At 49.7% G+C, this 12,718-nt stretch overlaps 1 protein-coding gene across 1 annotated transcript in view; it reads left to right on the top strand.

The window, feature by feature from the left end:
• Positions 1-2,206: 2,206 nt before the first annotated feature.
• The window catches only part of SGSM1 (small G protein signaling modulator 1), a 63,741-nt gene continuing 53,229 nt past the window's right edge, over positions 2,207-12,718 (top strand). Inside the window, exons 1-4 of the mRNA XM_077755880.1 lie at positions 2,207-2,245; positions 3,324-3,399; positions 7,361-7,523; positions 9,091-9,243. Coding sequence (XP_077612006.1) covers positions 2,207-2,245; positions 3,324-3,399; positions 7,361-7,523; positions 9,091-9,243 — 431 coding nt within the window. The remainder of the gene's footprint in view (positions 2,246-3,323; positions 3,400-7,360; positions 7,524-9,090; positions 9,244-12,718) is intronic.

Here is a 12,718-nt window from a genome sequence, read left to right as displayed (position 1 = left end):
CCCTGTCTAGAACTTGCCCTGTCCTGAGGAATGCTCTGTGTGTACTTGAGAAAACCGTGTCTTCTGCTCATGTTGGGTGGAGGGCACCATCTGCCCCTTAGATCCAGTCAGTCCATGATGTTGCTCAGGCTCTCCGTTTCCTTATTGATCTTCTGTCTGGTTGTTCTGTTGACTTACCATCTAACAAGATCCTTGCGGAGCCGCTGGACGGTGGAAGCAGGGAGACAGTGAGAGCTGTCCAGGCGACATGTGACTTGGAGCAAGGCCAGCTGGACGAGACAGGTGCTGGTGCAGAGGATGAGAAATGGTCAGGCTCTGGGGTGGTAGAGCCAAAAGATTTTCTTGACTCTGGGAGTTGGTACCCGGTAAAGGAATTTGCTTCGGATCCTACAGCTAGGAAGTGTTTGTACCAGGATTTGAACCCATGCCTGTTTGGCCCCAGATTCGTAGCTCTTAATTAACCACTATGAATCACTATTATCCTAGCTGCCTGGACACCCCTCTCTATTCTCGAAAGATGTCCCGGTCTGGGTGTTTGTCAAGCCCCTTGTGGCAGGTTCTCACACACTGGGTTGTCGGCCAGCCTCAGCGTATCCTGCCTCGGGGAGCAAAGGAAGGAAGGAGGCGGGTACCTGGAGAGAAAAGAGAGGCAGGTAAATGCTTTGAGACTTGTGGGCTTAGTGGCGTGTTGTAGAGGAACTCAGCCCCTGGAATCGGACAAGCCTGGGTCCAAGCCTTGACTGTCCTCCTCACAAGCCCCGTGACCTGGGGCCAATCACACCACCTCTCTGTGCCTCTGTTTGCTCCCTTGACAAGCAGGGCTGATAATGCTTCTGCCCTGTTTACCCACAGTTATGATGCTAGGAAGGCGTTTTTTCAACTAACGTGTGTACCAATGCAAAAGTCATTCGTGACCTTTCTTTTCGTTAATTTTAATTTTATAAATTTTTTTCTATTTAAATTCAAGTTAGTTAATACAGTGTAGACTTGGTCTCAGGAGTAGAACCCAGTGATTCATCTCTTAACATATAACACCCAGTGCTCATCCCAACAAGTGCCCTCCTTAATGCCCATTCCCCATTTAGCCCCCCCTTTCCCTCCTGCACCCTCAGTTTGTTCTCTGTATTTCAGAGGCTCTTATGGGGGACGCCTGGGTGGTTCAGTTGGTTAAGCATTTGACTTCAGCTCAGGTCACGATATCCCGGTTTGTGGGCTTGAGCCCCGCGTCAGGGTCTGTGCTGACAGCTCAGAGCCTGGAGCCTGCTTCAGATTCTGTGTCTCCTTCTCTCTCTGCCTGTCCCTCACTCATGCTCTGTCTCTCAAAAAATATATAAACGTTAAAAAAATTTTTTTAAGAGTCTCTTATGGCTCAGTTCATGATCTCACAGTTCGCGGGTTCAAGCCCCGCATCAGGCTCTGTGCTTATCAATCTGATGGGTGTTCGGAAGCAGCCCCTGTGGGGACTCTAAAAACAGGGGAATTTTATTCTCCTGAACAGGTTACCATTTCAGCCAGAATAACATTAAAAGAAGCCAGGTGAGGTTTTAGGCAACTAACACTTACTGCAGGCACCCTGTGTGCCAGGCTCTGTGCTCAGCACATGGTGTGCGTTACCTTGTTCAGTCTTCCTGTAGCCCCACGAGGGAGGTGCTATTCCTATACGCCCTTCACTCAACAAGAAAACTAAGGTTCAGAGAGGTGATGTGATTTGACTGTGGGCACACAGTCAGTAGCCACAGTGGCTGGGATACGGAGCTGAGATGGGGAAAAACAAAAAGAACAAAACCAAAACGTCCTAAGCCAAAAGTCTGGCCATGGCTTCCTAGCTTTGTGGCCTTAAGTAGGCCAGTTTGCCTCCCTGAGCCTCAGTTTCCACCCCTGTAAACAAAGTCAGTGCCTGGGCTTTGGCTAGATAGTTTCAGACGTAGAAATGCAGCTGGCAAAGCCCAGCTTAGGGCTCGCTGAGCTCAGCGGTCAGCGCTGTTCACGGCTCCAGTGCTGACTTGGTTGTGTGACGCTGTTCACGGCGCTAGTGCTGACTTGGCTGTGTGGGCAGACGCTGCAGAGCACGGCCCCTGGGGATGCTCTGAGTTCTGTTTTCCCCTCCCGGAGGCGACCAGGAGGAAGGGAGGAGGGGCATGGGGAGCCCAAGATTGCTTTCCGGTGGGTGTATTGCTGAGCTGGTCTGGCGGAGGCAGAGCGGGCCATGGGGCAGCCAGGAGGCGAGCAGCGGCTCATGGAGGGGGTTGGGGCCAGAACTGCTCCTGTTACTCCCACATCGCAGCCCTGGCAATGGAGAGCCAGGACCGGCCTTTGAGGTGCTCTCTCTTGGCCTCCTCAACCTCAAGGTGGGGAAACCGAGGTTCTAGAGAGGAGAAGTAAGTGCTTTGCTAAAGCCCTGTAGTGATGCTGGGCAGAGTGGGGGCCAGAATCCAGCAAAGCAGAAGGGTGTTCGGGCCACCAGAGAGTCATCTCTGTGAGCAGGGGCACGGCTGTCCTTTCAGCACTGTGTCCCTCATGCCTGGCACCTCAAAGGTGCTCAAAAAAGATTTGTAGAGTGTGTGGGGATGGTAGGAAGACACATGCCTGGGGAGTCAGACAGCCTGGAATTCGGTGTCCGCTCTGGGCCAGCTTTACTTCTCTGGGCAGTTTGCTTCACCTTGCTGACCCTCAGTTTCCCCACATGAGATCACAAACCCAACTGGTAGGTGCCTAAGCAGGGATTGGAACCCAGGTCTGCTAGATTGCAGGCTTGACTTGTCACTATACCTTCCTGATTCTTTATTATGTACTTGTTTCCTTCCCCCCTTCCTTCTTTCCTTCCTTGCTTCGTTCCTTCCTTCTCTTCTTCCTTCCTTCCGAAAATATTTATTGAACACCTGCTATGCACCAGGTTCTGTTCTAGTCTCCATGGATACAGAAGTGAACAAGGCAGATGAGGCCCTGTGCTCAGGGAATTTATATCCTAGGAGAGCGTGATAGGAAACAAATAAACAGGGCAGGAATAGTGTACGTACCCAGAAGGGCTGTAACAAGGTGTGGATGGTGTCAGGGGAGGGCTCTCTCACATAAGGGGCTCAAGGAAGATGACATTTCATGTGACACCTGAGAAGAAACCAAGCACGCAGAGAGCCTGAAGAAATAATTCAGTAAAACGCTAGGCTCTCATAGGCCCCAGGCCTCAGACTTCCAGAAGGTGCGATGAGGAAGGAAAGCAGTTATCATGGCACTGAGAGGGCCAAGAAGGATGGCGTGGCCCGTGGGGGTGACCGCACCCCGAGTCCCCCTTGGGGCTCCTTGTCCACCTGCCTCTGCCTTTCCAGGTGAAGCAGATCATGGAGGAGGCGGTCACACGGAAGTTCGTCCATGAGGACAGCAGCCACATCATCTCCTTCTGTGGTGAGTCCATGGCTCCTGGCCTTGAAAGTGGCTTCTGTCTTTGTGGGCTGCCTTGGGGGCATGGCATCTCTGTGCAAGGATTCACTGGTTTTTGGCTTTGTGACTCTGGAGCTATTTCTGGAGTCCCTAAGGGCTCTGTGAGGGAATTTGGAAACACAGAGGTTGAGAGAAGAAGTTAAGAATGGCCTCTGCGTCCCCCAAGAGTGAGTCCTGCTGACGCCAGAGGGACTGTCTTCTCCTCCTGTGGGCTCAGTTCACGGTGGCCATACCCCCGGTGACGCCTCACATCTGGCCACAGGCTCTGCGCCCCTTCCTCACCCTGCCTGTGGCTGCTGCCAAATAAAGGGAGAGGATGGATGGGCTTTAAAACTCTAGGGAATTGGGAGCCCCTGACCCATCCTGAGCAATCACGTCCACCTGGCTCAGCAAGGAAGGCGGGCCCGGGGCTCGGAGCTGGACTCAAACTTCTGTCCTTGAACCAGCTCTGCTCACAAGACTCCAGAAATAACGGTGCTGCCAGGTTCTTACCGTACTTCCACAGTGGCTACAGACATGCATTGTGCGTGTCCCCAGAGTCAGGGTTCAGCTTCTGTCCACGCGTACGTATAAGTGGGGAGGTTTCTTTCTCCCTGAAAACCTTTTCGTTCAGTGGCCGGGATGTCTCGGGGTGGAGGACATGCTGTAACTCCCCTCTCGCACTCTCGGCCCCGTGGAGAGGCCAGAGCGGGGAACCCGAGTGGGTCCTCACCTTCATCCACATGGCTGGACGCACCACTCATGCGCGCATGCACCGCGACCTGGGAGCCCACTGATATTGGCTTAGCCCCTTTGCAGCCAGGCAGACCTGGGTTCAAATCCCTCCTCTGCCATTTGTTAGTTGGGTGACCTCAGCACACATACACACAAATCCGTTTATTTGGAGAGAGAGAGTATGGGCAGAGGAAGAGCAGAGAGAGGGAGAGAGAGAGAATCTCAAATAGGCTTTACACTCTCAGCACAGAGCCCGATGTGGGCCCCAATCCCACAAACCATGAGATCATGACCTGAGCTGAAGTTGGATGCTTAACCCACTGAGGGACCCAGGTGCCCCCAAATTAAAAAAAAATTTTAATGTTTATTTTTTAAATTTTTTTTTAATTTCTGAGAGAGAGAGAGAGAGAGAGCATTAGCNGTCCACCTGGCTCAGCAAGGAAGGCGGGCCCGGGGCTCGGAGCTGGACTCAAACTTCTGTCCTTGAACCAGCTCTGCTCACAAGACTCCAGAAATAACGGTGCTGCCAGGTTCTTACCGTACTTCCACAGTGGCTACAGACATGCATTGTGCGTGTCCCCAGAGTCAGGGTTCAGCTTCTGTCCACGCGTACGTATAAGTGGGGAGGTTTCTTTCTCCCTGAAAACCTTTTCGTTCAGTGGCCGGGATGTCTCGGGGTGGAGGACATGCTGTAACTCCCCTCTCGCACTCTCGGCCCCGTGGAGAGGCCAGAGCGGGGAACCCGAGTGGGTCCTCACCTTCATCCACATGGCTGGACGCACCACTCATGCGCGCATGCACCGCGACCTGGGAGCCCACTGATATTGGCTTAGCCCCTTTGCAGCCAGGCAGACCTGGGTTCAAATCCCTCCTCTGCCATTTGTTAGTTGGGTGACCTCAGCACACATACACACAAATCCGTTTATTTGGAGAGAGAGAGTATGGGCAGAGGAAGAGCAGAGAGAGGGAGAGAGAGAGAATCTCAAATAGGCTTTACACTCTCAGCACAGAGCCCGATGTGGGCCCCAATCCCACAAACCATGAGATCATGACCTGAGCTGAAGTTGGATGCTTAACCCACTGAGGGACCCAGGTGCCCCCAAATTAAAAAAAAATTTTAATGTTTATTTTTTAAATTTTTTTTTAATTTCTGAGAGAGAGAGAGAGAGAGAGCATTAGCAGGGGAGGGGCAGAGAGAGAGAGAGAGAGACACAGAATCTGAAGCAGGCATCAGGCTCTGAGCTGTCAGCACAGAGTCTGACGTGGGGCTTGAACTCACAAATTGTGAGATCATGACCTGAGCTGCAGTTGGACCCTTAACCGACTGAGCCACCCAGGTGCCCCCCAAAATTTTTTAAAAATGAGATCTGTTTATTTAAGTTACATATATATATATATACACCTGTATTTATATACTTATGTGTATGTGTGTATATGGGTACATATATACATATGTCTACATATGTGTATATATGTGTATGTATACCCATAAATGTGAATATGGGAATATATATCATTTTTTTCCTCCTGGGCATCTCTATTTGCAAAGAAAATAACAGGCATGTCCATTTCAGAGTGTGCGAGCGTGCTTACCCCCTGAAGACTTAGAGGAATAGAACGTGATAAAATCGCCATTCTCTAGTTAATTACCTTTTTGCAGTATAAACAAAAGTGTGGTGTGTGTAAGGAGAACTGATGATGTTGAAGGGATGCTTACCCAGAATATATGAGGCCCACAGCAGGTGAGGCAGTAGGGTGGGCATCCATTCAAGGCCAAGTAATTGCTGGGGCACCCGGCTGGCTCTGTCGGTAGAGCACATGCCTCTCAAGCTCAGCGTCGTGAGTTCAAGCCCCACATTGGGCATGGAGCCTACTAAAAAAAAAAGAAAAAAAAAGTATAATAATAAATTTTTTAAAATGTCAAATAATTGCTAACAACAATAAATCAAGACAAGCAGTTGCACCAAAACCTCTCGGTATTTCTCCTTGCACGCAACAGAACCTTGGCCGGGTTCTTAACCCTCAGACTGCTGGTGTGTGCCTTCTGTGGTTACAGTAACTAGAATGCTCACTTCATGGGTTTATTCCACAAGGATTAGGTAAGGCAGACCTTAACACTGGCCTCACACCCAGCAGATACCCAGTCAGGAGTGGCTCTTATAATATGTGCACTTTTTCCATCAACATTGATTATGCTCCTATTATTTACCAGGGTGAGCTTCCTCTAAGACAGAAAATAAGAAAATACTCAATAAAGGGAAGCTGAAAGTATCAGAAATAAGATAGAGGCCATCAGAATGGCCTGCACAGGGACCGTTTCCCAGGGGGAGAACACAAAGGCCCAGAGAGGGAAAGCGGTTTACCTGAGATCACACAGCAAATTAGTGGTAGAGTCCAGGTTACCACCCAGGTCTCCAGCTCTGGGCAGGGTGTCCAGGGGAAACGCAGACACAGGAAGATGATGACAGTCCTCTCTTCAAATCCTTTGTGGAGGCATAAGGGTTGTGAGCACACCTTGGGCTCAGGCCTGGGTTCGGATCCCAGCTCTGCCTGGGTGGCCCTGGGCTATTCGTTTCCCCTCTTAGATCCTCAGTTTCCACATCTGAAAAATGGGGATGGCGTTCCTTTCTTCCTGGGCCGTGGCAGAGATGGAATGAGATCCATAATGTTAGCTGTTCCTGGAATCACAGGAGTAATGACGATCGTGTGATTCTTCACCCGAGGTAAAGCTCACCAGTCCGTGGTCAGTCTCCCCTCCCTCACCGGCAGGAGTAATAGCAAATGTTCCTAAAGCACTCAGTATGTACCAGACTATGTGAAGTGCTTGCTCTGCATTTTCCCCGCCTTGCTCACAACAACCATGTCAGATGCCTGTTCGTACTATCCCATTTCACAGATGAAGAAACTGAGACAAAGAGAGAGGAAGTCATGCCCAAGGTCACACAGCTGGTTACCGTCTAGGAGAGGATGTGAGCACAGACAATTGGACCTCAGGCAGCGAGCACAGGTTAACTGCTAAGCTCTCTGGCTCCCTTTTGAGGGAGCGGAAGGTAGAGAGGCATACGTGACTTTCCTATGACGCTTTCATGGGTTTTGTGACTCTGGGGCCCGCCGCCCTCCAACGCGCCTCTGTGTGCCTGAAGATCTGAGCTGGGCTGGGTGCTGGGGAGCAGAGACAGGGCAGGGCCCGCTGACCATTGTGTCCCTACAGCGGCGGTAGAGGCCTGCGTCCTGCACGGGCTGCGGCGGCGCGCAGCGGGCTTTCTGCGTAGCAACAAGATTGCAGCCCTCTTCATGAAGGTGGGCAAGAACTTCCCGCCGGCCGAGGAGCTGAGCCGCAAGGTGCAGGACCTGGAGCAGCTGATTGAGAGCGCGTGAGTGTGGAGCATGGGGTCTGGCTGGGGCACTCCCGCAGAGGACAGTCCAGGCTCTTCCCCGAGCTCTGCCAGAACCCACACCTCCTGGCACTGTCTGCACTCTCCTTTCTCCTCCTCAGACCCGCCAGACTCTTTCCTACCCCAGGGCCCTTGCACATGCTGTACCAGCCAACCCGATTCACGCACCTCATCTTCTGGGGCTGGTTCCTTGTCATCATTCAGGCCTTCCCCCAGTTCAGGGTAAATTCCAACCCTCACCCCGTTTTCTCTTATATATCACTCTGTTTGTTTTTTCCCCTGTGGTCATCACCACCTCTAATTATTCGTTCCTTTGTGTACTTTTCACTTGACTGTTGTCTGTCTCTTCTACTTGGCTCTGAACTCCATGAGAACAGGCAGCTAAAGTCTGTTACTCCCCATTTTGTCCCCAGTGTCTGGACAGTGCCCGGCACCTGGTAAATGCTCAAGGAATGTTTGTCGAATGAGTATGTGTCTGCTGGTAGGCCAAACCCGTTCCTCATGCAGGAAGCCCAGAGTTTAATGAAACCACTATAGCCTCCGTCTGTACGGACCAGACACTGATGCTGAGGCAGTAAGGGGAACAGTGGCTTCACTCACATGTCTTGAGGGCTGATTTACTGGGGGAGGCTCATGGGCTGAGTGTGTGCCTATGACCTTCCACCAGAGTCCCGACTGTACGGTTTGACTCTACGCCAGCGCCTCGGTCTGGAGCCTGGGCAGGGGTGCAAATAGGTTCTGCTCCAGTTGGTGCTGGTGGCCTCCCAAAGGAAAGGTTCTGGAGCTGTGATCGGGCGTCATGGGAAAGAATGTGTGGATTGATTAGCCACGTCTGTTACGGGCAAGAGAAGGGAGAGAGAGGCGCGCATGCTGCCTCCGCTGTGGGTGATCACTCCACTTCAGTGGCTGGAAAATGGCCCTTTCCTTCCCTTTTGGGCTGTGCCAGCCCAGAGCTGCTGGCCAGAACTGTGGGATGGTCTAGGCTCTGGACTTAGCATTGCCAGCTCCCTTTTGGAATCTGACTCCTCAGCCACTTGGTCTTCAAGGTGCCTTCCAATCCATCTGCTAACTTCCCAAGTGTTTGCTGAGAACTTCTGAAAGGGATGGATTTCCATGGGCCTTCCATAATATCAGGAATGACTTTCTAATGGAGGAATTAGAGATACCCATGCCAGGTGGTAAGGGAGAGCCATTCATTCATTCATTCATCCATGCAATCGCTCATTCTTGACAAAGGGAGGGAGAGAGAGAGAATGAGAGAGTGCGAGAGAGAGCGAGAGAGAGAGATGAAGAGAAATATCACTATGAGAATCTGGCTTGCCCATCAACAGCATATGAAGGTGTCTGTTTTACCGCATCTTCACGCTCACCAGGTATTATTTTTTTAAACACTTTCCCCATTTTCCAGGAGCAATATGGGTTCTTGTTGTTTTAGCTACCATTCCTTCATTTCCTAGAGAGGTGGGGCATTTTGCTGTTTGCATCTGGGTCCTGCTGGATTTCCTTTTTTGTGAATAATCATCCTGCTTCTGTACTGGTCTTGAAGGCGAAACCAGATCCAGGGCCTCCAGGAGAATGTGCGGAAGCTGCCGAAGCTGCCCAACCTATCCCCGCTCGCCATCAAGCACCTGTGGATCCGCACTGCCTTGTTTGAGAAGGTTCTGGACAAAATAGTGCATTACCTGGTGGAAAATAGCAGGTGAGTGAGAAAGACCAGCCACCTTGGCATGCTCTGCCACCACCTTCTGGCCATCCTTGGAATTGCACCCTATTGCACAAAGCAACTTCCTTTTCCCTCCTATTGATGTGCACTTGATTTGAAAGCAATTAGATAAAGGCCTTCTGGATGTTTGCCTCCAAATGAGCCTAGCATAGGACCTTGGGACTATTCAGGTGCTTACTTGTAATATAAGATCTTCAAATTTGGAGGGAGGAACAGGGATCTTGCAACCTGAGGGATCTTTTTCCTCCCATGAATTAAGCCTACAGTCTGCTTGCTAACTGTGGTTCTAGAAGAGTCATGTAGCTTCTCTGTGTCTCTGCTGTTTCTTTTTATAAATGGGACAGGGATTGTTGCCATTCCGGAGAAGAGGTGAGACGGGGAGTTAGTGAGAACACAGTATTTGGATATGATGATACTTGTTTAGATTTTCTTTTCTAGCTCAGATTAACCTGATGTAAAGGTTTTATAGTATGAGTACTCTTGGCAAGCATTTATCCATCCATTCATTCATTCATCCAGTAAACCTTTAATTAGCACCTACCCTGTGCCAGGTGCTAACCAAGATGTTGGAGATACATTGGTCTTAACTGTCATGTTAAAAGCTTGGATGTTATGCTAAAAGCATGAGGGAGATGGCAAAGAATGTATAATCTGAGGCTCTTCATGGCTAAGTCTCCTTCCAGCCAGAGAGAGAGAGAGAGACAGACAGAAAGACAGAGGGAGAGGGAGAGAGAGAATATGATGCAGGAAATACCTGAGAATCTCTTCCATCTCCGCATTTCTTGGTATATGAAAGTGCCTGTTTAACCACATCTTCACATGCAGTGGGTATTATGGTTATCTTTTATTCTTTGCCTGTTTGGTAGGAAAATATATATGAAAGTACAGAGCAGAGTCCTTCCTCTCATGAACCTCACATTGTTGCAGGGAAAACAGGTAAAAAGTAATTGTGATAATATGTGATGAGTATCCCAAGTCGGGTAGGTGGTGTTTAATTTCCTCTGGGGGTCAGGAAAAGCATCCTGGAAGACATGGCAGTTAATCTTCAGTTTGAAGGGCATGTAGGCATTAACCAGGTGAAGTGGGTAGGGAAAAGAGTATTCCCAGCAGAGGGAACAGCAGGTGCAAAGGCCAGGAGGCAGGAGACAAGCTGGAAGAAATCCAGGCTCTGGAGTCCAGTTAATCTCTTCACCTTCTAGTAAATTGTGCCACGTCTGTTCCCCGTGCCCGAGCATGGTGTCAGGCCTCCGTAGTTATTGCCTTTGGCATACGACCTTGTGTTCTCTGCTGAATAAGTCGGTCAGAAGTAATGAATCATTTATTTGAGCAGCAATGCCAGCCTGCTTATTAAACTTCATTTTTTAGATTCACATAGACATTGTAACATGTGTAGAGAGCTCTCGCCCACCCTCCGTGATAACATCCTACATGACCACGGTACAAATACCAAAACAGGAAATTGCCACTGGGACAGTACTGTTAGCTAACCTACACACTTTATTTGGATTTCACTCGTTTTTACATACACTCTATTTTTTCTGTATAGTTCTATGGAATCTTCACACATGTATAGTTTTTTTTTTAATTTTTTTTTTTTAATGTTTTTATTTATTTCTAGGAGAGAGAGAGAGACAGCGTGAGCAGGGGAGGGTCAGAGAGAGAGGGAGTCACAGACTGAAGCACGCTCCAGGCTCTGAGCTGGCAGTCAGCACAGAGCCCGACGCGGGGCTCGAACCCATGAACCGCGAGATCATGACCTAAGCGAAAGTCGGACGCTTAACTGACTAAGCCACCCGGGCGCCCTGACACATGTATAGTTTTGTATAAGCAACACCGCAATCAGGACACAACTGTTCCAAGAAAACCTACCACCCCAGAGAAGCTCCCTCGAGCGACCCCTGATGGTCACATCTTGCCCCCAGTCCTACCTGCTATTTCTTAAGGTATTATTTCCAAGGTTTATGATCACGCCACAGCGCTGGCTTTCAGCATAGAGACTGAGTGGCTGAGTGGAAATGGTCTTGAAGTTTTATCTTTAGATCTGACACCAAAGTGGATAAACTTGCTGCTGAGAATGCACAGAGCATGTGAGTTCTGCCCCAGCCAACATCCCGGGGGATAGATGATTCCTCTGGGGTAAAATTACGACGATGTTGCCACCACTTAGCGAGAGCTTCCTGGCGTCAGAGTCTGTGCTGTTGCTGTAAAAGAAGGTCACTGTTTAATTCTCCCAACAACCTGGGCAGGTGACTTCTGTCATTCTTGCCATTTTATAGCTGAGGGCATTAAAGCTCAGAGGGGGTCATCACATGCCCGGGGACGCACAGTGACGGTGGGAATGGCTGAGCTGGGCTCCCATTCAGCCTGTCTCGCTGCAGATCCTGTGTTCTTCACTCCCTCCTGTAGGATGGGAAGGGCCAAACTGGCTGGGGGTAGCTGGCATCCATCCACCTGCTGTGTGGCCTCTAAGAAGTCAGCTACCCTCTCTGAACCTGACATCCCTTGGGAAGGTAGAACAAGGTCCTTTCCAACTCTAAAATTTGGTTCCTAAGTTGTAGGAGTTTGCAAAGAATTAGAAGGCACTGCACAACAGCTTAAAGAAGCAGAACCCAGAAACACAGCACATTGTCTTGCCCACGTGACAAGGTATTTTGAAGAGCCAGAAACCAGGGGGTGCTTTTGAGCATGACAGGCCAGCAGCTTCCACATAGTTATCCACTCAGGAAGTCCTGTTAATACAGCTTTTCCGGGGGCGCCTTGGTGGCTCAGTCGGTTAAGCATCCGACTTTGGCTCAGGTCATGTTCTCACAGTTTGTGGGTTCCAGCCCCACATCGGGTTCTGTGCTGACGGCTCAGAGCCTGGAGCCTGCTTCGGATTCTGTGTCTCCCTCTCTCTCCGCCCCTCCCCCATTCACGTTCTCTCTCTCTCAAAAATAAAAAATAAACATAAAAAAAAATACAGCTTTTCCATACACACTGCAGCTAAAAGGCCTTTTATTGCCTCAATAGTATTAGAAGAGCTGACATCATCTGAGCTCCTAAGCAACTTGCTGCCTGAAATGCCTGAAATGGAAGATGTGATAGAAGCGGATAGAACCAGCCAGGAGCAGCCTTCTAATTATTATTCTTGTTTCTCTCATTAAGGCTGTATCACAGCCATGTTTTAAGCAGTTACGTGCCAAGAATGGTATTAAGTGCCTCACATCTGTTGTCTCTTTCAAAAGTCCTTTTTTTTTTTTTAATTTAAGTAAGCTTCACACCCAGCATGGAGCCCAAGATGGGGCTTGAACTCACGACTGTTAAATTAAGACCTGAGCTGAAATCAAGAATCAGACGCTTAACTGAGCCATGCAGGTGCCCCTCTAAAGTCCTTCTGATGGCCCTAGGAGATATATTTTTATTGTCCCCGTTTCACAGCTGGGACATTTGAGGCTCACAGAGGTAACTGGGT

The sequence above is a fragment of the Crocuta crocuta genome, unplaced genomic scaffold, assembly GCF_008692635.1.
Source record: "Crocuta crocuta isolate KB4526 unplaced genomic scaffold, BGI_CrCroc_1.0 scaffold728, whole genome shotgun sequence".
In the NCBI taxonomy this organism is placed as follows: Eukaryota; Metazoa; Chordata; class Mammalia; order Carnivora; family Hyaenidae; genus Crocuta; species Crocuta crocuta.
Note: the sequence above shows the minus strand (reverse complement) of the source record. Positions and strands in the feature narration are given on the sequence as shown.